The 23713-nt window shown below is 38.8% G+C and overlaps 1 protein-coding gene across 2 annotated transcripts in view; it reads right to left on the bottom strand.

The window, feature by feature from the left end:
* The window catches only part of TMEM87B (transmembrane protein 87B), a 52653-nt gene that overhangs the window by 19465 nt on the left and 9475 nt on the right, over positions 1 to 23713 (bottom strand). The window contains exons 3-13 of one of the 2 annotated variants that reach the window (XM_055327183.1): positions 23068 to 23159; positions 20912 to 21049; positions 19766 to 19819; positions 18069 to 18159; positions 16587 to 16648; positions 16157 to 16340; positions 11667 to 11766; positions 7521 to 7614; positions 5884 to 5954; positions 375 to 484; positions 232 to 290 (exon numbers count right to left, since the gene is read on the bottom strand). In XM_055327183.1, coding sequence (XP_055183158.1) covers positions 232 to 290; positions 375 to 484; positions 5884 to 5954; positions 7521 to 7614; positions 11667 to 11766; positions 16157 to 16340; positions 16587 to 16648; positions 18069 to 18159; positions 19766 to 19819; positions 20912 to 21049; positions 23068 to 23159 — 1055 coding nt within the window. Of the gene's footprint in view, positions 1 to 231; positions 291 to 374; positions 485 to 2169; positions 2242 to 5883; positions 5955 to 7520; positions 7615 to 11666; positions 11767 to 16156; positions 16341 to 16586; positions 16649 to 18068; positions 18160 to 19765; positions 19820 to 20911; positions 21050 to 23067; positions 23160 to 23713 lie in introns of both variants that reach the window. The other variant, XM_055327182.1, reaches the window with a different exon arrangement.

The raw sequence follows: 23713 nt of genomic DNA, 5'->3' as shown, positions 1-23713 counted from the left end.
TATATATATAAAGGGAAGAGCATAATTTGAAAAGCAGATTTAGGAGGAACTTTTTCAGATTCACTTAAAGGAGTCAAAAGTTCTTATAATTCTATGTAAAATAATTCAAACTAAACTGAAAATCTCCACTTAAATTGCCTCTGTTTACAAACACAAACTACATTCTTCAAAATTACCCAAACTGGTATAATTAAAAATGAAAAACTATTTAAATAGGAAGGTTATACTTACTGATTGACATTTTGCAATTCTAAATGTCTTAGTTGTCCATACCATAAACACTATAGAAGCTGAAACACATCAAAAGAGTCATCTTTAAAGGAACATGCAATACTGAAATAATTTATTATAATATAAAAAATTAAATAGCTTACCCAGTACGGCAAAGATCAGAGTATTTGTAAAGTGCCTGTATAAAGAAAATTTCACTGTGTTCTTTCTTAGCCTTAGAGTCTTCATTGTTTGTGCCAAACTTATAAATATGTGCAAAAAAAGTTAAGGAAAAACATTTTAAATAGTAATAAACAGTTAAAAAACAAAGAATCGTCTACATTTCTAAAATTAGTACTGCTATAGTTCCTATAAAAACACAGAAAATATTATTTAAGCCAATACTGTATGATCATGTTATTGATTTTTATCACAGATTTTGCTTTACCATTTTTTTTTTTTTGCTTTACCATTTACCATGGTCTGAACTAAATAAACTTTGAGGAAGACAACAAGCAAGAACCTCTATGATGTTCTCCTTCAATGTCAAGCTCCCAAAACAGGGCAGAGCAGTATATACACTAAACAACGAGCCCAACTTAGGTCAGACACTTACAGATCATATTATGACATGCTCTTTGGCTTTTGCCTTTGTCTCTGTTTCTTACTTTGTTCTTTCTAGTCTACTCTCATTTTATCCTCTCAATGACCATAATTAAGAGTTAGGTCATCTATCAATTCCATTGTATGAACTGAAAAATGAAATATGTCAAATAAAACAAATTGGGACTTAGGCCAGGAGAGACTTCATTCAAAAGGTTATTGCAGATGAGGCTTATTACAATGGGGAGAATGTTCTAACTCTAAGATCTGCAAGAGTCCCACAAGTCAGGTCAGACAGGGCTTTGTTTTTACAGGGAGGGGAAAACAAGACTGGAAAGCAGATGTGGGGAAGTGGGTGGCGTGACTAGACAGCTGCTCTGGGAATGACTTTCCCTGAGGTGTGCAGATTCTCAAGAGGGGCACTGAGGAGGACTGTGCTGGACGAAGCTCAGGGACCTGGGGAAGGAAACGGCTGGTGGTCTGGTTAGATTGGTGTCTGAGTCCAGGCTGGTGTTCTGGTCAGAATGGTCAGGAGGGTCTGTGTCTGGCAAGGCCAGACATAGGTAACAAGGGGGCATCTGGGAGTCTCGTGAAAGTCCTATTGGGAAGGGAGGTCCTTTGTAGTAAGCCTTTTCCGCAGAAGATGAAAGGGTAGGGGTTTTCTTAACCATGGCTGTTTTCTATGAGCACAGGGATCAGGTAAAGCTCAACACTGTTAAGTATGAAGAAGCAAAAAGGGGCTTCTCTACTGACTCCTCAGCAGTGAAGCTGGGATTCAAGCCAGAGTTCTCTCTTTGTAAAAGGGGTGCTTCCTCTGGAACACATCACCACATTTTGTTTGTGATCCATATGCTGAAAATAGCAGAGTGGAGCAAAAGAACTGAAGTGGCAAATTTTGTATTTATGCCTATTTTAAATTCCAAATACTTCACAAATCAGAACCTTCATGGAAGCACTCAAATTATCAAAACTGCTATTCAGTCCTCTTAAATGACCAGTGAATTGCAAAAGATCAATTTCTAAAATAACACAATTCAACCAATTAAGGTTACTGTCAGAATTTATAAAAAAGCATTATCAAGACAAATATTTTAAATTCTTGACTAAAATGAATTTTCTATGTTAAAAATATGGTCTCATTTAATAATTCAATAGTATTTCTTAGAAGCCAAGGAATAAAAAGATCAAAAGTAAATTCAAAACTGCCTAAACCTCCACTTACCAAGACATTATTAAATTTAAGTAAAGCTTAGATCATTTCTTCCATTAAAGGAAAGTGGTTACGAAAGCAAACAGGCTTGGTTATCCTGAAGTGAGAAGCAATGTGAACATGTTGCTGCAGTAGGAAAAGGATATCCACCAGCACAAGCCAGAGTCAAGAAGAGAGAGAGGGAGGCTGGCCAGAAGCACAAGATCAGAATCATTTGCCTGCAGCAAAACAGCAAAAAATTAAAAACAAGCAGAAAAAAAAGAGGAAGAGGGCTTCATGAGAAAAACTACGGCTCTGAATTTTTCAAGCTATTTTTTTTCTTTTTTTTTTAGAATCATTTTCTTACAGGATAGTTCTGTTAGGTTCATCAAAGCAAAGGAAGCAGGGTCATTATGCAAGCACTCAATGCTGTATGTAGACCTGCTTCTTTTGCTTGCCATTTGTAATCCTTTAAGAAATCTACTCTTCCTGTAAAGAAAATGCAGATTTTTCATCTCCGTAAAGAGAACTGCCAAATAGCTATCTAAAAGCAAACAGGAAATTCAAGTTCAAGCTGAAATCAATACTAAATTTTCTTTCTCTCACCATGAAACACTAACCAAGATAATTTTAATTTCTGGACTTCTTTATGACTTTTATTTCGAACACCTTTATTAAAAATATTCATCATTAAGCAAACTAAATCTTCTGGCTGTTTTCCTTCTCTCTCCACTCCAATTTGGTTCCCTACATGTTGGAATGGACCAAAGTCAACATTCTCTGTACAGATGATAAATTGCTCTCATTCAAATCCAGATGAAAATGGGCCTTTAGAGCTGCTTATCTTTGGAATTTTCTGCCAAGTAGCATGCATTACTGTTTTTCCCAGTGAACTACCTTGTGGATGGTGAACAGGAAATACAAATCTATAAATTACCAGGAAAAAAGACAATACAGATTTTTAAAAAATGCAATGTCTATAGTTTAATTGACTGAAGAACATACTTGCTCACTTATGAAAGGCTCCAAGCATATATAATTGTAGAGACCATTCCATATTAAGCAGGTATCTTAAGCTCACTTTCTAAATAGGCAATGACAGAAGAGAAGAATCTGGAGCTGATAATGCTGAGACTAACAGCTAGGCTCACCTTCACTGCAATTCTGCCTATACTGATGCCAGGTATGTTCATCCTGCCTGCCCATTCTCCTCAGGTCAGCTGAGCTTCAATAACAAGGGATGTGGCTGCAGTGGAACAAGAACCACAGCCCCTGGGGATGAGCACTCACGGCCAGAGCACTGGTTGTGGGCAGAACTGAGGAATGTAGTTCACCTTTTGAACAGTTCAATATCTTTTCATGTGGAAAATATAAAAATTACGCTATAGGAAAATTGGTATTCTCTGAAAAGATGTATTTTTTTTTCAACAAACCTGGATTCAAACAGAAGTATGACAGATTATTTTTAAGCACATTCAGTCAGAAACAACTCTTTAAATGAGGTATTATTTCTTAACTAGATACTCTTCAGACAGTAGGGAATCCATGGATATAACTTTGGAGGTTTTTAAATGCCCCACCACAGGCAAAACTTTTATGAGATGTGTGTTTATAATTTTCTGAAAAGATGTTCCCCAGCTTTCATTCGACTTTCAAAGGTATCTTCGGTCCCAGTACCCAAACAAGGGTAAGAATCATTGCTTTAGAGAGTAAGGAGAGTAAATACAAGGTTTTTTGTTTTGTTTTTAACGTGGAAGCGTACTAAAAATTCACAAACGGAGTTTAAAGAACAGACGGACTGGGTTTATAAGAAACCACCTACAGGGGCCTCAGAAAAGGCCCTGTTTGTTAGCATGCCTGCACAGGAAGAACACCGGCAGACTCAAGCCCTCTGGCTTTCCTGTGAGAAACAATGATGAGAAAATGGAAAGAAATTACAAGGAAATGAAATAACATTTAATATTAAAAGCTAAAAGATAAGTATTGAAGACAGTGGAAACAAAAAAAACTTGGTAAAAAGAAAATCTATAGAAAAAAATTTCAGGTAGGATGTAAATGCAGAAGAAAAAGATAAAAATAATGTTCTAGGATATGCATAACACTGCATTCTGCTCTGAGCAGGTCACAATTTCTTTAGAGTTCCTCCCATTTCCACAAAGCATATTAGAGGGCTCTGCCTTGGAATTAAAAAGGATGGAATTTTTCAGACTCCACTGAAGTCACTGAAGCAGTGAGGAGTCCTCAAGGATGGGTTACCATGCTTCTAAAACTTCTCCTACTGTAATACGGCTTCTGCCCCACCAATGTCACTGAACCTGCTCTCCTGCTGTCTCATTATGACCTCTGGAATGACCACACAGGTGCACCTTGCCAATTCATCTCGCCAATTACTCTCTCTGTAGTACTGTACACTGTTGACCACCCCTCCTTACCAGAGCTCACCCAGTCTTACTCCAGGACAATTTCTGGGTTCTTCTACCTCCCTTCACCCTGGTGTCCCTTTCATGCACATTTCTACCCTACTAAGCACCATCCTGGTCCTTTCCTCTCTCACTGGTCTACATGTTCTTGGGTTGCTTCCAAGGGTTGTAACCTCTCTCATGAAGATGACCTATGACCTTTATCATCACTTCCAATTCCTTTTATAAACCCAGACTGGGATTTCCAACTGTACTTAACACTAATGCCCTAGGCAGCTCAAACTTCACCCATCATGGTCCCTCCCTTCCCTAAATTCATTGCTTTGGGGATGGCAACACTGTCCCCAGCAACCCAAATGAGACACGCAGTACCTCTCTGGAGCACTCTTCCTTCTTTTCCCACCCATTGCTACTAAGTCTATCATCTGGAGTCTTTGCCCTATTTTTAATTCTCACCATCTCTTTTTTGAACCACTGCAAATGACTCTTTACTAGACTTTCTACCTCTAGGCTCTAGACTCTCCTTTTCCAGGTAATTTTTATATTTATAAGATTTTAAATAATTTCTACAACTAACATGGCATATGAACTTACAACCCTGAGATCAAGAGTTGCATGCTCTTCCAACTGAGGCAGCCAGGTGCCCCTTCCAGGTCATTTTTAAATGTCATTCACGAGTTCTTTCTAACATAGATTTCATCATGCTACTCACCCGTGTGGCTTTGATTCCCTTCTCCTTTCTCCCCACAGAAGGAACTTGAGACTCTTGAGCATGTCATTCTATCTTTTCCTTCCTTCTGTGATTCTCCCACACATGTCCAAGCTATTCTGGAAAATTCCACCACTGCTCCCATATTTTCATGGTTCCAACTATTTGTTTCCAGTTCTTCCCAGGATGCCTTTTCCTCAATTCTCTCCCACATGTCCAAGCTATTCTGGGACATTACACCAATGCCCCCATATTTTCATGCTTCCAACTATATGTTTCCAATTCTTCCCAGGATGCCTTTTCCCCAAATCTTTGCCCAGTTAATCCCATCTGTCCTCCAAGTCACAATTTAATGTCCATCTCTGTGATGTCTTTCCTGATTTCTGTGCTAGAATTACTTTTTCTTCCCTGTTAGCATAGCACCTCTTTAAGATGGCAATTACTATTGCTATATTGTTCCTAGTTATATATTTGTCTTCCCTACCAGAATATGAATTTCTTAAATGCAGGGACAATAACTTTATCTTCTTTGCCTCCTCAGTATGGGGTACATACTGAGCACTTAAGTTTGCTGAAGAGAAAAAATAAAGATATTCTTTGGGGAACTGTTGCTTTTTCACCTTCAACTAAATTCCTATATTGAGATTAAAAATAATGTATACCTATATTTCTATTACTACTATTATTACAAACTGAAAGTAATCGGATTTTAATGATACAACAAAGTACTTAAGGACATAGTAAAGGATATGAACCATACAAAAATGGAGTCAATAACTGCCAAAATAATGTCACCAAAAATAACAGCTAAATGGTTAGAACCCTGAAAGATAAAAACGGAGGGAAATCTGAATATAAACGTTTCATTATACTATAGAAATTATTACATGAAAAAGAAAAACAATTTAGCTCATCTCATCACTTTACAAAAGCCACATAAAAATTTTATTCCTTTCTTTTTAAATTTTATTCCTAATAAAATTGTGTTTAAGCATATGGAAATTTTTGTTTTGGCAGCAACAGATGTTAGCTTGTCATCTACCTGGTTCAATGATAATGTAAAATTGTATTACAGAATGGCAAATAAAACATGTCATGTCTCCAGACCTACTTAGGTCAACCGTTTCAATCTCTCCCATCTCCACACCAAATCCACACCAAGAGCTACTAATGAAATGGATTCCTGATCTTTCCTACTACCTGTGAAGGGACATAGAAAGAAAAAAAAAACGGGCTGGGGGACCATGGAAGGGTAAAAACAAACCATAGATGAAATACTTTAATCAAAATTTGACAAAAAATCATATTTAAAAGTTATATCTAAGATGTTGGCTATGCAAAATTTAAAAGAAATACAATGCATATACTACATCTTATGTGCGATATTTATCTTCTTTTTTTCTACCAAAGACTAGTTCCTGTAAATTATATATATATAAATGCAAAGCTTTTCACTACTCTGTAGAAGTAAAAATAAATGTACCTTTCAAAGAGTCAAAGATGAATAGAGCAGGTGTATCTATTACAGAATGCAGATGTATCAAAGATAATAGAAAAAAAGAAGAATGAGGCTTTTAACAAACTGGACAAATGGCCTGCTTCAAAATAAAAAATACATGAAATAAACTTATATGGCAACATAAGATCATTCACTCTGTGCAGTGATCTGATTTACACAACTAGTTCAAAAGACACTTTAGGTAAAAATTACTACGTTCTTTGAATCAAGTAAGGTGCTGCTTAATCACTCAGTCACCAACCATATTACTAAGAAAAACCAAGAGCTAGAAACCTAGGGGTTTTCTCCGATATCTATGTTCTGCCTCTTTCTAGAGAGTAAAGCACTGCTGCCCACATTACCCAAGTCATTTCCCCCTAGATACTACCTTCTTGTGATTCTTCCAAGAATAGAGTCTGCTGAATCCCCAAACATTGAGTCCATGAGAGTCAGAGACTACTTATAATCAAATGAAACTTAAGAGTGATGAGATGTAATATCTGCATGTGTAAAGGGTACAGTTGATTCCGTTCACTTCCACATGTTCAGACCAAGGGTTAAGGAAGAAATGAATGTGTTCCGACTGCATAATGACAAAGATAAATTTCTTTATAAAGAATAACCAGGCGGGTTTTGAGATGGAGCTAATTCCTAAGATGACATCAAGCAATGCCTTCATAATTGATCATGTTTTAAGAGGTACTCTGTCTGGACTTTTACTACTTTAAGGAAGTACTTAAAAAGGGAAATAGTCCAATAGGGGAAAAAAAGCTCAAATTAGGCCTTTTTCATAAATGTTCTATCTTTAAAAATGTATCTTAGGAGATATAAAGTAATCTTATTTCATAGCAACAACAAAAAGGGATGTAAGTGGAATTGTGTGGTTTTTACCCCAATAACTCTCATCACGCCTTCAATAGCTGCAAAGATAAAGTAGAGAATTCCCAGTCCAACCACTCGGTGCATGACTGTTCCTAAACGGGGTCTAGAATGAGGGAGAGGAAACAGAAAAAAATAATAATAAAAGAAAGAAAAGCAACAGTAAATAAAATGCATTTGAATACAGTAAATGGCTCTATTTTCAACACAGAGAAATAATTATCGAATCGAATCAGCCCCTTTCCCCCCAATCCAGCCACTGCTTCCTTGGTTTTAAGAAATAGTTTATTTCCTCTGAACAGGGCAAAACAGGCTCAGGAGAAACAGGCCTCCTTCTCTAGGACTAGATGCTGTACTGATACCCATAAAGCAACATGTTGAGGCTACCCAGGTGCCAGAGGATTAACATAACTCAGGAATTCACTTGCACAGGACAGAAGAGTAGCCTGAGGAAACCTAGGAGGCTCAGTGGCAACTCGTGTCACTGGCAGGAACAGTAACTTAATTCTTTCATGAACATTAATTAAAAACTGTTCTGGGATACTTTTTTTTTCTTTTTTAAGAGATAATTCACTGATCTTCTGATTTAGGCAGAAAAAGAACAGGAATATTAGGATATTGAATTCTATTCCCTTTCTTCTCTCAATACCCAAAAGAAGAGTGCTATCACACTGTAGTTTCCCTTCTTTACATTGAAAAGAATTAAAGTAACATTTTGATTCTTTAAAAATATCAATGATTTTGGAAAATGCAAAGACGGTGATTTCTGTGATGAGTAATTTGAAAACAGAACTAAAATTTCATGAAATTTGCAAATCACATAGCACAAATGTTTTAGCTCAAAAACCTCTTGCCAGAGTAATTAGAAGAAAAAAACTGATTTTGGAAAAATACGTAATGTAGTCACTTTAAAACAAACTCTAACTAAAAATTAAACTAATATCCACAGCTTATATTTAAGACTCTGTATCTAATATAGTTCATCTAAATTCTGACTCGTTATAGCCCCCTAACTAGAGTCTTCCAACGGCCAGAACTATGAGTGCTCTAATTTCGTAACTAGAACTGTGGGGTACAAGATTTCATATGAGGACTCTGTGGTCTGTATACTGTATTAAGGCCAAAAACAAACAAACCTACCAAAACCCCAAAAGCACTTAAGAAGGAATCTCAATAAATACCCAATGGAAAAAAGGTTTTCTGGCTAAAATCTTGCTAACTATACCAATCTCAAGCTCACAAGTATATGGGTGTGCATTCAGTGCATATTTACTACATGCCTACTATGTGCTGTGGGGACTGTGCTGGGGCCTTAAGCAGAAGGGCACAAGACAGGCTAAGCTCTTACTCTACGGAAGTCATATCCAAGGGGAGGAGAAGAGACAGCAAATCCTAACATATGCATCAAGTGGCACTATACAAAGGGTGAGGGTCAGAGTGAACGAAGGTGTGCACCACACTGGGCATCTTGACAGCACTAGCCTCCCTGGGAGAGGATGGTGAGCAGAGATGAGAGTGAGAAAGCAAACCATGCCTGGATCTGCGGGAATATACTTACAGGCAGAGGTCTTTACTGCACTGAGAGGAAATGTCTATTGTGTTTTAAGAAACAGCAACAGGACAGAGCAGAGGGTTCAAAAGGGAGAATGGTAGGAGGTAAGGTCAACTATCTGAAAAACCACAGAAGGGAATTAGAGTTTCACTGAGTGAGATGAACAGAAATGTAAGGAGATCAGAGTTGTGTTTAAAAAGGATCATCTTTGCCGCTGCTGTGTCTGAAAAGACCAAGAGGAGACCAGGGCAGATGCAAGAAACCAGTTAGGAGGGTACTGAAGTCATCTAGGGAGAGAAGATGGTGGTTGGACCCAGGGTGGTGGCTGTGGAAAGGAGGTGTGGGTTCACTGTGGATGATGTGTCCTGATTTTAGAGCCAAGAAACTGGATAAGCTTGCCCAGGGATGCGAGTCACTGGAATGGAGGTCTGGGGCCTGAGCCTGGGGCACTTCAGTGCTGGAGCTAAGGAAGATCAAGAGAGTCTAGCAGGGGGCACTGGGGAGGAGCAGCCAGGGGCTCTAAGACTCAAGCTGCCACAGGACCCTGGCACCAAGGCTGAACAAAGCCATGTGGTTTGGCAACAGAAGTCCAGGTGATTGACAAGAGCAGTCTCAATGGAGGATGGAGACAAAACCAGGGTATGTTCAGAAGAAAATGAGGGAAGTTGAAGTGGCAAGTACAGACTATGCATCTGAGAAATGATGCTGCACAGGAATGAAGAGAAATGAAGGAGAAACAGTGGAGATGGTTGGCTGGGATTGAGGGAGGTATGCTTTGGAAGATGACTGAACCAACCACATGCTGATGGCAGTGATGCAGGAAAGCTGATGACACCACAGGAAACAGAACCTACGGACAGGTGGGAGGTAACAGGATCCAGGACTGAGGCCAGGGGAAGGACTTTACCACGTGTCCTTCAAGAGGAGGAAAAGAGCTGTATGTGGTCCAGATATGGGGGGAATGGTACAGACTTGGAGGCAGAATGCACTGGAATTCCCCTCTAATGGCTTCCATTTCCTCAGTGAGAAAAGAAACAAGACTGGCTAAGACAGACGTGGGTAGGGAGTCTGAGGTTAGAGGGGAGAGTAGGGGGGATAATGGTCTTCCGCAGAGTGGGAAAGGGACCATCAATTGGCAAGAGGATCTAGAAACTGCCAGGGGCACACAGGGTGCACTTTAAGTGAGATGAGCCTGCAGTATGGTCGGGTGTTCTTCTCAGACAGATTCTGTGGCTTGGGTATGACCCTGAAGTGGACAGAAGATGGATTTATTGAGGGAGGCTGACGAAGAGAAAGGCAGAGGGCTTCAGGTATATGCAGACTTTCAGCATCCTGCAGGATGGATTGAAGGTGGCAGTATCAAAAGGTCAGAGGCCACACCAGGGTCAAAGAATGGAACAGGCCGATCTATTAGGAAAAGTAAACAGGAAACAAGGTGACAGTTGAAAAGTGGATTGCTTAACATTTACAATGATAAAGAGGGCACAGTTCAATATAATAAGTCTAGAAAGTGGCAGTAAGAATCAGTAATGGGGGAGAGAGGTGAGAGCAGTGGAGGTGAGAAGGTGAGATCAGGTTACTCATAGGATCACACACAGAGATACTGAAATCACAAGGAATTCTGACACATGAAGCTTTGAGAAAGACAGTGAAGCAAATACTTGGGAGAGTTAAGGGCTGAAGGGAGAAATCTGGAACTTGAAAGGCAATTGCGGTGAAAAGATATAGCAGGTGATCCAATCTGAAAGCTTGAGCTTCTAGAAATTAGAGAATCTTAAGAATAAAGAACAATGGTACCCAAAAAAGGGCAGGGAGGATAAAGAGGACAAGCTCTTCTATGTTCATTCTTACTAACTCTCAGGATTGAGACATAAAAGATGGGCCTGAGAGAGTCTGGAAGGAGTAGGGTCCTCACTGAACGGCCAGGTTGTAGTCTGAAATCTGCTAACCTGGTGTTTAGTCCTTTCCCCCTTAAAATACTCAAATACAATTGTAAAAGTGTAACCTGGGGCACCTGGGGGGCTTAGTCAGTTGAGTGACTCTTGATCTCAGCTCAGGTCTTGATCTCGGGGTTGTGAGTTCAAGCCCCTCACTGGGGGGAACAACAAAAGAATAACTATGTGTCTAGGAAATAGAAAATGGTTTGAACTTTAAGAATCATTTAAAATTTTCCTATCCTTAAGGTGTATTACTTATTCATCTAACTATAAAAAGCTACTGGAATTCAAATTCAAGATCTTTATTTTTTTTTTTAAGATTTTATTTATGAGAGACACAGAGAGAAGCAGAGACATACGCAGAGGGAGAAGCAGGCTCCCTGCAAGAAGCCCAATGTGGGACTCAATCCCAGACCCCAGGATCACGCCCTGAGCTGCAGGCAGACGCTCAACCACTAAGGCACCCAGGCATCCCTCAAGATCTTTATTTGAGGACAGGGTAAAGTGGTAAGTACATGGAAATCCCTTAAAAACACCTTCTTGCAGGTATTTTCATATAGGATTTGTGTTATAATACTGAGGAGTGTTCAGTTTCACAGAGCTCCTAATGTAGAAGGGAGGAGTCACCAGATTGGAGGCACAGTATCTTTCCAACACACCAATACTTACTTCACAATGCCATAGCCCAAGCTCACAATGATCACAAGGAGACGAGCCAATGTCCTCTTAACGGCAGATATCAACTCTGCAAATATCAGTAAACCTTGGGCTGATGGGAGGAAAGATAAGAAATCATTCTGTGTACATCTAGAGGCTTGTCATCAAAATTCTAAATATGTACTGTGTATAACTATATTTGGACCTCAGATGAATTAACTCTATTTGCTTCAAAGGTCATCTAATCCAACTGATGTTTGAAAACCTCAGTAAATGGGAATTCATAACCTCCTGGAGAATTCATTCCATATTTGCTAGCTCTATTAGATACAACTTGCTTACATCAATCTAAAAGCTGTCTCCCTCAATTTCCCTCTGTTCTTGTTCTTCCCCTTGAGGCTACAAACAACTATATACCTCGTTCTCTCCTGCAAATATTTGAAAACCATAAGGTCCTCTAGAGTTTTCTTTTCTCCAGGATGCCTTCATCATTTATTTGTTTATGTTCCTACTGTGTGGCTCTAAGAGGAAAAGAGACACCATGTTCACTTCCTTCATGAAGATTATACTCTGGTTAAGACAAGTAGATAGACAGAACTCAGCATGGTGAGTGCTAGAGGCAACATAGTATCTCCTAGGACTGTGAGGAAGCCAACCTAATCTACATTTGAGGGAGGTGCAAGTGGATCTAGAAAAGCTGCTCAGAGGAAGTAATATCTAAGTCAGGATTTGAAGGAAGGCCTAGTAAAAATGAACTATTTTGGGGAAATAAAGAGGAAAGCAAAATTAATGGTTTATGAAAAGGCATGAAGGAGGAAAAGTAAAATACACTGTAGGACGTCAAAGTTCAGTATGTCTGCAGCACAGTGTAATGAGGGATGTGAAAAAAAGAGGTGGTGAGAGGTAGGGACAATCACGTAAGGTTTTCAGACCATGTTACAAGTCTAGATTTTATGCTAAGGGCAGTGGGAAGTCAATGATAGTAAACAAGGGAGTAAAAAAGGAATTGGCAAACTACAGCCCATAGGTCAAATCTGGCCCTAAATCTACCTTTGTTAATAAGGTTTTATTTGAACACAGCCACGCCCATTTGTTTACATCTTCATGTGGCTGCTTTTGTGTTACAATAGCAGAGATGACTAGTAGTAAGAAACTGGTGTATGGCTTGTAAAGCCAAAAATATTTACTATATGGCCTTTGCAAAAGAAGTTTGCTGATTCTTAGAGTAAAACCGACAGCTTTATTTTATCAAGACTGTTCTACCTAATGGTTTGGAAAGGAACTAGGCTACAGGCAAGGAAAATGCTCAGGAGGCTATTGTAGAAACCCAGGTAAGAGAGGAGAGCACAGTCCTGGCAGTGAAGAGAAAACCAGAAAGACATTCAGAAGCCAGTAGTGAATCCACCTACTTATTCTTGTTTTCAGTTCCAACTTATCCATAAGAAATCATAAGAGACCTTGTCAAATGCCTTGTAGACAGATGTGGAACTAGAGGGAGAGGAAGAGGGTGGCAAGAGGATGGAGCCAAGGTCTAATGGAGGCAGGGCCATCCATTGACAGGAGCATTAGGTTTGGACAGAAGTGAGTCGAGTACAAAGGCAGAAAAGGTGAGTTCCTTTTCTGCCATACAGAGACTGAGAAGTCTGCAGGACATTCAGAAGATTGTTTAGCAGGTGACCAGCTACTAGGTCTGCAGCTTAGGACAGACATACGGCCAGGAGATTCTAAGCTTTAGGAGGAAAACAATGGATGAGCTCCCCAAGACAGCATGCAGAGTGTGAAGAGGTATAGGATGACAAACTTTTAAGGGTGGTATGTTTTCAAATTCCTCCATGAGCTGCTCTGGACTTTTTCCCTCTTGGAGGAAAGTGAATACAACCTTCCTGGTACAGTTGGACTGCAAAGTAGGACTCAACATCTTCACTGCTCACCCTCCTATTGTAACCTAAGGTTGTAGGAGCTGGTGGGAGGCAACCACTCTATAATTGCCTATGTTGAGTTTACTCTTCATCAGCTTCAACCTTTAAATCCTTTAAAAGTTTCCCACTTGTATTTTTGCAACTTGTACTTCAACTTCAAGTTCAACGTCTTGCCTATTAAGTTTCACTTTTCCATTCAAGATATCAAAACTCTTCGCATTCCTTCAAGTACCGAGGTTAGAAAGGTCCATCTAAAATTATTCTCTATACCTCCAGTATTAACAATTCTGCCAATGTCACATCATCCACAAAATTTTAGCAAATGCTCTCTATATATGCAAAGGTCTGCAATAAATGTCAGGTGAATCGTAAGAATAAACCAGCAACAAGGTCTGAAACCTGTGAGACAGATGTCCTTCAAAACCTCCTTCTAAACCAGTGATTCTCAATCCTGCACACTAGAATCACATGGGAAGCCTCTGAACAGAACCAATTCTTACAGGGCACCTGGGTGGGTCAGTGGTTGAGCGTCTGCTTTTGGTTCAGGTTGTGATCCTGGGGTCCTGGGATCAAGTTCCACATTAGGTTCCCCCCAGGGAGCCTGCTTCTTCCTCTGCCTATGTCTCTGCCTCTCTCTATATCTCTCATGAAGAAATAAAAAAATCTTAAACAAAAAACCGAACCTATTCTTAGGCCTATGCCAACCATAATCTTTGGCACTGATATTATTTTAAAGTTCTTTAGTGATGCTTATGTGCAGCCAGGAATGAGAACCATTCTCCAGACCAGGGCTGTCCAGTAGAAGTTTCTGGAATGGTGGAAATGTTCTACATCTTTGCTGTCCAATAAAGTAATCACTGGCCACATGTGACTACTGAGCATTTGAAATGCAGGACAACTAAGGAAGTGAGCTGCCAAATTAATTCTACTTAAACAGCCAGATGTGGTTTTTAGCTACAATTGGACAACATAGCTCTATACTGACAAGACTGATGGTGGTTATGTGCATGAGCCCTTTAGACATGGTCGCACAACCACTTTTCAGTTCACATTTCTCCACCTTGTCCACAAGAAATCACAGTTGTCAAATACCTTGAAGAAGTCCAGAAATACTAAGTTTAGAAGCACAAAAGAAGTCAATATGCCATGACCTATTCTTAAGGTTCCCATGCTGGGTCCTAACAATCACCACTTCCTGTCTCTGCAATCTTTTTCTAAAATCTATCCTTCTAGGATCAGTGCTAAGCAAGAAAAAGCCTGGGTTACAGACTTCTCACTTGGGATAATTAGAAACAGCAGCAGCCATGCTGTCTTCTGGCACCTCTCTTTTTCACAGGACTCCTCAAAGACACTGGCAGCAATGTGGGGTTTCTCTTCCAATGCCTCATGTCATCTCAGACAGAGGGCTTCAAGTCCTGAAGATGGCACGTGGCCTCTCATCCCTTCATGTATTTCATGTATCCCTTCTGCTGCTCCTCACCGATGTTTAGGCCACCCTCCACCTTCCCTCAACAAGAAATGACCACCACTAAAAGCAAAGGAGCTGATCTGCCTTACTTGACATTGAAGAATGCTTTCCTCCCCAACCATGAGCAGCAGCCTCTCCTTCATTATTTGGTTTAGAGCATACACATACACACGCATGCAAATATCACTAAAACCTCTTATAGAGTAATAATACCACTCATATGTCTCCCTGGATATTTGTCCTTTCTTTCTTCTCTTGTACATATCCTTTTATTGTGGGAAATTACAAACGTTCCCCAACACAGAGATAGGGATATAGTCAACTCCTATTTACCCAATACTCAACTTCAATAATTATCAACTTATGCCAAATCTATATTAATTCTTTTTTTTCTAGAGTATTACAAAAATAACAGACATAACCATACCCTATGAAAATCTGCACAAAGATCACGTTAACAGATCACTCAGAAGCACACTTCTAAGCACTTTCAATCCTTTCGAGTTACCTCCCTTTCCAAAGCTTTGGTTATGAGATTGTACCTTTACTTCTCTACTTCTGGCCGTTTTGCATGCCACCTTCTAGAAATCTGGGGCACACATGTGAGGATGCCCAACTGCTGGCCCTCCCTGATTCACACATTTCCGTATATAAACCATGAGGGGCTTCTGATGGCCCACATGCAGTTCTCTGTGAGAGTGAAGACATAGAGAACGCCAGAAGGTTGCAGGCACCATCCACCCTCGCACTACTGATTTTACTCCCTGGGGTCAAATGTCCCTTCTTTTCTGGAGCAGAAAGGAGAAGAAAGATTATGGGGAGAACACAGAGAAATATGTTAGAAGGATCAGCAGCACCTAATATGTGGAACTTCTGTTGTTTTAAGTCAGTCACTGGAATGGGAGTTTACTCTTCCCAGAAGGAAAGTGAAGGAAAGCGGGGGAATAGAAAATGAGGACGATATATCCACTAGCCTAGACTGGAGCCCCACTCTGACATTCCCTTCTTGGCTCTCATCCTCTTCATCTCTAATGCAACTATTCCCAAACCGCTGCCCTGCTCACAAATGCTAGGGACCTCCGGCACTGTACTGTACTTATAAAGTCACAGCTTACTTGATAGCCCAGTGCTGCTGATGTTTTGATATTCAGTATAAAAAACTGCTTTTTCCAGCATTCCCAGGAAAATAACAGCTGCAATCCAGAACTGAATTCTTAATATATCTTTCCAATAACAGGCAGACCACGTCAGCCAGAGTACGCCATATAAAATATAAATGATACACATCACCATGTAAAACTGTAGGAAGAAGAGCAATTTTAAGTCAGTTAAGGTCTGTGATCATTTGAAAATGGACATTTCTTCTTTCAAGTATCTAATCTTTTACTTTGCTGTCACTCTGGAACTAGAAATAGAGAGTATGTTAAAGCATTAGCTACTAAAAGATACCCACCACTGAGCTCTTTAAATTGTTAAATTTTCCAATTAGGATATGAAGTTCATTTAAAAAAAAAAAAAAAGGAAAAAATGATGGGAAGTACTTACAATCATCAAAGGCCAATCTGATGCAGAAATATATCCATGAGGCCCAATCATAGAAAGAGAAACTGGTAAGGATGGGGATAAAGAAATTGAAGAATTAGTCTTTTCTTATATTTTTAAATGTAAGCTCATTTTCCAGAAGGTTCCAAGAACACAAATCAAGTTAACAAATGCTGTTTACCTAGCACACATAAGATATTATATAACCAGTCATTGGGCATGTAATCTCACCAAGATACCTTTACTTGTATACATGCTGTTGTCAAAAGTGGGCCAAATCTGATCTTATGCAGATAGCAGAGTAGTACTGGCCTTTGACTGGCTCCATGTTAAGTCACTGACCTCACTGAGGACTCTCTTCCTTAATGTAACTTGGGATAAATTACTGAATTCAAGCTCCCAGTCTGGGTTGTTGTCCGGGACAACAATAATAAACAGAGTACCAAATACAGTACAAGACTTATAGGTCTCAGTAACTGCTCCAGTTACTAACTAGTGGGGCCTTAAAACTGCCTGCTGGCATTAGGTTAAAAGACACAATACCTGGGAAGGTGGGGGGGACCCACAAGTCTAGGTAGCAGAATGGCCTCAAGGTGTCTGGCTCTCTTATATGGCCCATTATATCATCTCTGGGAAGAGGCCCTACTTCCCACTCTTCCAGAGCAGCCACCGTCACCAGCTTCCCCTGTGGTACGCCAGTCCTGTGCCTCCTCTGAAGCAACACCTATGTCACCTCAATACTTTCTGCCTACCCACTGGACTGGGCAACTCTCAAAGGCAAAGCTTGGCTTCGCTTCTGTATCCCTAGTGGATGAATCAGAGCAGTTTGCAAATCCCTAGGCACTTCACACGCTTTTTGGCTACTATTGGTCCAGCAGACACTCACTCTGGAAAATGACAGCCAAAGCAATTCTAAGAGCTGTGAAAACATTCGTTCCCTTAAAAATTGCTTATTGTAAGCCCACTAGGAACTATATAGCTTAATGAGACACAGAGGGCCTACCTTGGGGGTCACGGGGTGGGCAGGTTGCTCACAAACCCACAGAAGCCACAGTTGCCAAATAGGCTACTTCTACTCCCAAGCTACAGATGCTTTAAAATAAAAATTTTAAACCCCTGATAATGGCCATTTTCATGAGAGAGAATGTAATCTACTTCAAATACAATTAAAATGTTATCTACCTACTTCTATATTAGAAAAGTTTTTTTTAATCTGAAAGGATAAAGAATTTTATATCTTCTATAGTTTGAAATTTTAAAAATTTGTCTTAATTTTAAATTTCCAATCTATTAAAAAACAAATATTACAGTTAAGATAAGCATAAAGTTTTAAGTCCCCCCCAGATACACAGATCACTTATTTTTGAGTAACAGAAATTCATTTTTGAATGAGGTATTTTAATAGAAACTGTAGATTTGGATCAATGACAAAAATATAGAACACAGTAAAAGCAGACAACAAACATGCATGCAGTTAAACTATACCATTCAAATTCCATCTTGCATCTGTTTTTTCTGTTTTAATAGAAACAATAAAGATGTGAAACCCATCTTTCTGTGTTCTGGCTACAACATCCTGAAACAGGAAAAAAATTTTTTTTAATTTTAAATTTTAAAAACTGCTATATAAGCTATAGTTAAACAATTGTTCACCACATTTTAAAACAACTTTTAGGGCATGCCTCGGTAGCTCAGCGGTTGGGGGACTGCCTTCGGCTCAGGGCATGATCCAGTCAGAGGATTGAATCCTGCCTTGGGCTCCCTGCGAGGAGCCTGGTTCTCTCTGTGCCAATATCCCTGCCTCTCTCTGTGTCTCTCATGAATAAATAAATAAAATCTTTAATAAAAAGAATAAAACAACTTTTAGCAACTAAATTGAGTTACTTTCCACTGTTATAAAAGAATGAAAAGGAATGGTAAGCAATGGAAGGATAGTAGACAATAGGATTTCTCCCATTCTTTTTTCTCCATGAGGACGTCCTCTCAGACCCAAAACAACAGAGGAGGAAAGAAGCTTTTTCTACTGTTCAATTTTTCCTCTTTCAATATTTCTAAAGAATCTCCCTTAAATGTGACCATTCTATGTTTTACTCAATATCACCATTCAAATATTTCTAATATTACTCTTCCCATATTTTAAACTAATTATCAAGCATTCAGTTGTTAAATGTGGGTATTTTAAAAAATTGAACTGGGGTAGTAAGAAGTCAGATAATACTGTTAGAAAGATTGTACAGTTTCAGGACATAGGTTCAATTACTTAAACTCCTTAAGATCTATGTTACTAGTCGTCCCTCTGGGAAATGAAATTGCCCACTGTAAATGCCTATGAATGCTGCAATGTTCCACATAACTGCATTAAATTTTTCACCTTCATCCTTCCAGAATATTTCCTATTCCTTCTCTTTCATTTCCTACTCCTCTACCTGCAACAGAGTCCATGCAGAGCAAAGAGTTTGTCCTGTGCAGAGTGGAATGCCTTCCTACTATGAAACTACTCTTTAAGATCATTGGAAAACTTAAGGAACGTGAAGAGTCACAGCAAAAAAGCAAACATTAAGCCCTCCTAAACCTGCCTTCAGTCCGTACACACAACCGCTTCAACCCTCTCCACCTCTTCATCTTCTGACTTTTAGGAATTCCTCCAAATACCACCCTCCCCCGGTGCTACATTCATGGTTTCTATTTCTTTACATCCTTTTTTTTTTTTTTAAAGATTTTATTTATTTATTCATGAGAGACACACAGAGAGAGGCAGACATAGGCAGAGAGAGAAGCAGGCTCCATACAGGGAGCCCAATGTGGGACTCGATTCTGGGACTCCGGGATCATGCCCTGGGCCGAAGGCGCTCAACCACTGGGCCACCCAGGCGTCCCTCTTTACATCCTTAATGATGATCCAGACCAGCCCATTGCTGTGCTAGGCATTTGAAAGAAAGGCTGCATAGAAGCTAACCTTAAATTACAACCTCAAAGGAATTTTTAAACAAAGTCAGAAATAAGTATACACAAAATTCATATAGGCACACATAAAAAAAATATACTATTTGAAATAATGCTTTTTTTCTTCCCTGCTTCTAATCACACTACTATATACCGCTCTCCAAGTATCTATCACAAATTCTTTTCAGACTTACTGGAACTTGTATACATTTGATTCAAAGACAAATAAAATGACTTACCGTTGATCTTTCCTGGTTCGAAACATTTTTGGTATTTGTAACTGGTTCTTTATTCTGGAAAAAAAATACAATAATCCCATTTATATTGCTGCATTTCTATGGGGAAACTGTTTTAACAATTAAGAAAAAAGTTGTTATGAAAAAGGTAAAGAACCAGAGAACCCATCTCTTTGTAGCCCAAACAAAATCCTGGTTTTGAAAAATTACTTTTTACATCAGGATAGTAGTTACCTTTGATGGTGAAGGTATTAGGAACTAAAAGGAGGGTCTAGGTGCTAAAATATTCTGTACTTGATCTGTGTCTAAATTGACATGTTCAGATTCTAAAAATCATCAAGCCATACACTTCTGATATGCACACTTTATGTTTATTATACTTCAATACAAATTTTTTAAGTCCTTTTATTTTTACTGAAGACATATATTCATTTCAGAATCTACAAACAAAAACATAAGTTACAATTACCTGTAGCCTCACAACCCATTGCTATTAACATTTCAGAAATCAAATCTTCCAGGCCAGGAGGGAGTAAGTGCATAACGGAGGAGAGAGTGTTCAAGTAGGTTAGATGCTTAAGCTGGCAGACCTTTAGTACTGGAAACCTTGACTAGCTGTTCTGATGGAATGATGGGGGGCAAAGGTCTCACTGGAATAGATAGAAGAGAGAATAACAGAGGAACTGACAGCAGACCAAGAAAGGATAATGAAAAGTTCTTTTTCAAGGGTGTTGCTATAAACAATGAAATAAACCATGGTGCTAGGATCTTCCTTGTTAGGTACTACCACACCTAAACTAACACCTAAATTAAACTGCTCCTAAAATTAACAAATTAAGTATTTTCTCTATCAAAATGTTGATAAAATAGAAGTTAATACTTGTATTAACTGGGAGTAAAGTTTTTTTTTTTTAAAAGATTTATTTATTTATTCATGATAGACACAGAGAGAGAGAGAGAGAGAGAGAGAGGCAGAGACACAGGCAGAGGGAGAAGCAGGTTCCATACCGGGAGCCCGACGCGGGACCCGATCCTAGGACTCCAGGATCGCCCCCTGGGCCAAAGGCAGGCGCTAAACTGCTGAGCCACCCAGGGATCCCACTGAGAGTAAAGTTAATTCCATTTTTACATGGCAAGACAGATACTCACATTCAGCGATGGAAACACCTGTAAGTCACTGTTGCAGTCTAAGTTTTCATATTTTGTTGTCCAACATTCAATATTCTTGAAGTAATGGCCGCATAAGTCTTCATCAACACTAAGATCATGTTTTTGTGATAGCTCCTCCTACCCAAGGTAAAATTCTATGTTATAATTTATTTCCACATTTCTTATTCAAGAAGATAAGTAAAACTTAGAACCTAAATAATATCAAAGATTTATTCAGTTTGGAGGGAAAACATGCAGAAAAAAACACTGAAAAGAAAAATGTTTTGGATATAATTTTAAGTATAACGAGGTAATAAACAAATGTTAAGCCATTCCAAGGTGCTTAGATACAGCAACACATAATATAAGGATAGTCTTACAGGACAGGACGAGAAGTGACTAAGGTGTTACTACAGGAATTGGTTCACTGAGAAAGAAATACTCTGTCCTGAGGCTACTTTCATTTTATCCCATGTATAAAAGATTTTACAGAGAAACAAAAGCAGCATTAACTACAAAGAAAGTTAAACCAAGGATGGATGAATAAAAGCAGGCTCCCAATGGCCTAGCTTCTAGCCATCAAGAAAAGGTTAAGTTGGCTTCTACTGGCCAAACAGTAGACAATGTGAACAAAATAAGTAAAAAATAGTAATTGATTATAACCCATGCAACAAAGCAAAAACCAGTAAGTCCATGCTAATGATTGCTCAGTTGGCTGATTGACAGGTAAGAAAAGAGGAAAAGAAAGAGCTCATCCTGATGGCAAAATGTTAACAAAGCAGAAGAAAAAAATGGAATTAGAAAATCACCATTTAGCAATCATCAAAGCAATAGGTGATTCATCAGGCAAGAATCAAAGGATATTAAAACAAGGACTGATGAAAAATCAGGATATTCATATACAAATATGAAAATATTTCTTCACAAATTATTGTTAACAACAAGGAGAAAAGTAGCAACTTTATAGTTACTTTATAGTGGAGAAACCTGGTAGAAACTTCCTTAACTAATCGACCTTAAAGTTAACACTTTATGTCCCAAAAATAGGACAAACCAGAACTCTTCGGTATGCCTGCCAAAAGCATAACCTGAATCTGAGCATGAGGAAGTATTAGAAATACTGGAAACTGATGGTATTTTATAATAAATGGCTTGTACACTTCAAATATGTCAATGTCAGGAAAGACCAAAAACAAAACAAAACAAAAGCTGCAGAAATGCAGTGTGATCTTGGATTGGATCTTGTACCAGGGAAGGAACAATAAAAACAAACAAACTGCTAAAAAGGATGTTTTGGGGACACTGGCCAAACTTTAATAAGATCTGTTTATTAGTTAATAATAGTTTTGTATCATTGTTAAAATTTCTAAATTTTATCACTGTGCTGTGTAATCTAAGTATCTTTGCTCTTAGGAAATACACACCAAAGTATTTAGTGTGAAGGGGTAAAATATTTGGAGATAGAGTCACAAAAGCAGTATTTGAGGAAAATGGCACCTTTCATCCCAAATGGAAAGACAATGCAGATAAAGGTATGGAAACCCATGTGTCATTCAAGCTAGGAGCCCACAGGAAATGGCCGGGAGCAACCATGTGGAGAATGGTCAAGTGAAGCACCTTTCCAAGGAACGTGTGAGCCCAATGGACATGCCAGGGGTAGGAGAAAGCCTACCCTGGCCTCTTTCCTCATCTCACATGCTTCCCCTCCTTTCCCTGGGGGCCTCCTTTCCTTTCACCTCTCGGAATCTGCTTCTACTCACTAAAGCTGCTCGGCCTCCCTAAAGTTCTAGATACCCTATAACCAACTTTTGACTGAAGTAAACCTTTTACATTTCTTCCTTAAACTATGTTGATTTTTGTTTGTATGTGACCCACAACCCCTTTATTGATTCATATATGTCTGATTTAAATATTTACTAATATTTTTCATAAGATGAAAGAAAACTAAAAGATGTTTCCCTTTCAGAAAGCATATACTTTGATATAGTAAAAGCATTTCTTGCCTAAGTCCCAAATTAATCTGTTTTAAAACTTTTTAAACTTTTAAAACTACAATCTATATTTCTGGCCTCCTCACTTGATGAGCTAATAAATCTTTATACTCATAATTTTTCCTTCAAAGCTTTATATACATTAAAAATTTGCATTTTACTTACCTCCAGCTTAGAATATTCATTTTGACAGGTATGATACTTCAAATGCCACTCTATGGTAAACTTCACAGGCCCAGAACAACTGAATGACTTAACTGTTTGGATAAAGAAAGTCTCATTTATTTTTTTATTTTTTAAATTTTTAAAAAAGATTTTATTTATTTATTCATAACAGAGAGAGGCAGAGACACAGGCAGAGGGAGAGAAGCAGGCTCCATGCAGGGAGCCTGACGCAGGAATCAATCCCAGGTCTCTAGGATCACACCCCGGGCCGAAGGCGGCGCCAAACTGCTGGGCCACCGGGGCTGCCCAGAAAGTCTCATTTTATAGTAATCACATATATATACTCCAATATAAGCTTAAGGTTTCGAGAATGCAATTTAAAATAGGCTACTTTAATGAAACATTGCGCAGATTATCTAATTTCTCCCAAAACTCACTGCAAAATGAGGTAAATTCATTATTATAGTTAACTAAAAGTTGTTAATACACTCATTTAATTTCTATGTTAAACCTAGAGTTAAAATCAACTGAATAACCGAATATGCTGCCACTGCTTACTGTAAAGTCACTCTACACTGTTCTCTTCACTGACTTATTCATTCAAAAAGTACTGAGCGAGCATTCCTTATGTGTCAGAGACATAATG

This window comes from Nyctereutes procyonoides, unplaced genomic scaffold (genome assembly GCF_905146905.1).
Source record: "Nyctereutes procyonoides isolate TBG_1078 unplaced genomic scaffold, NYPRO_anot_genome, whole genome shotgun sequence".
In the NCBI taxonomy this organism is placed as follows: Eukaryota; Metazoa; Chordata; class Mammalia; order Carnivora; family Canidae; genus Nyctereutes; species Nyctereutes procyonoides.
This window is presented reverse-complemented; position numbering and strand designations above follow the sequence as displayed.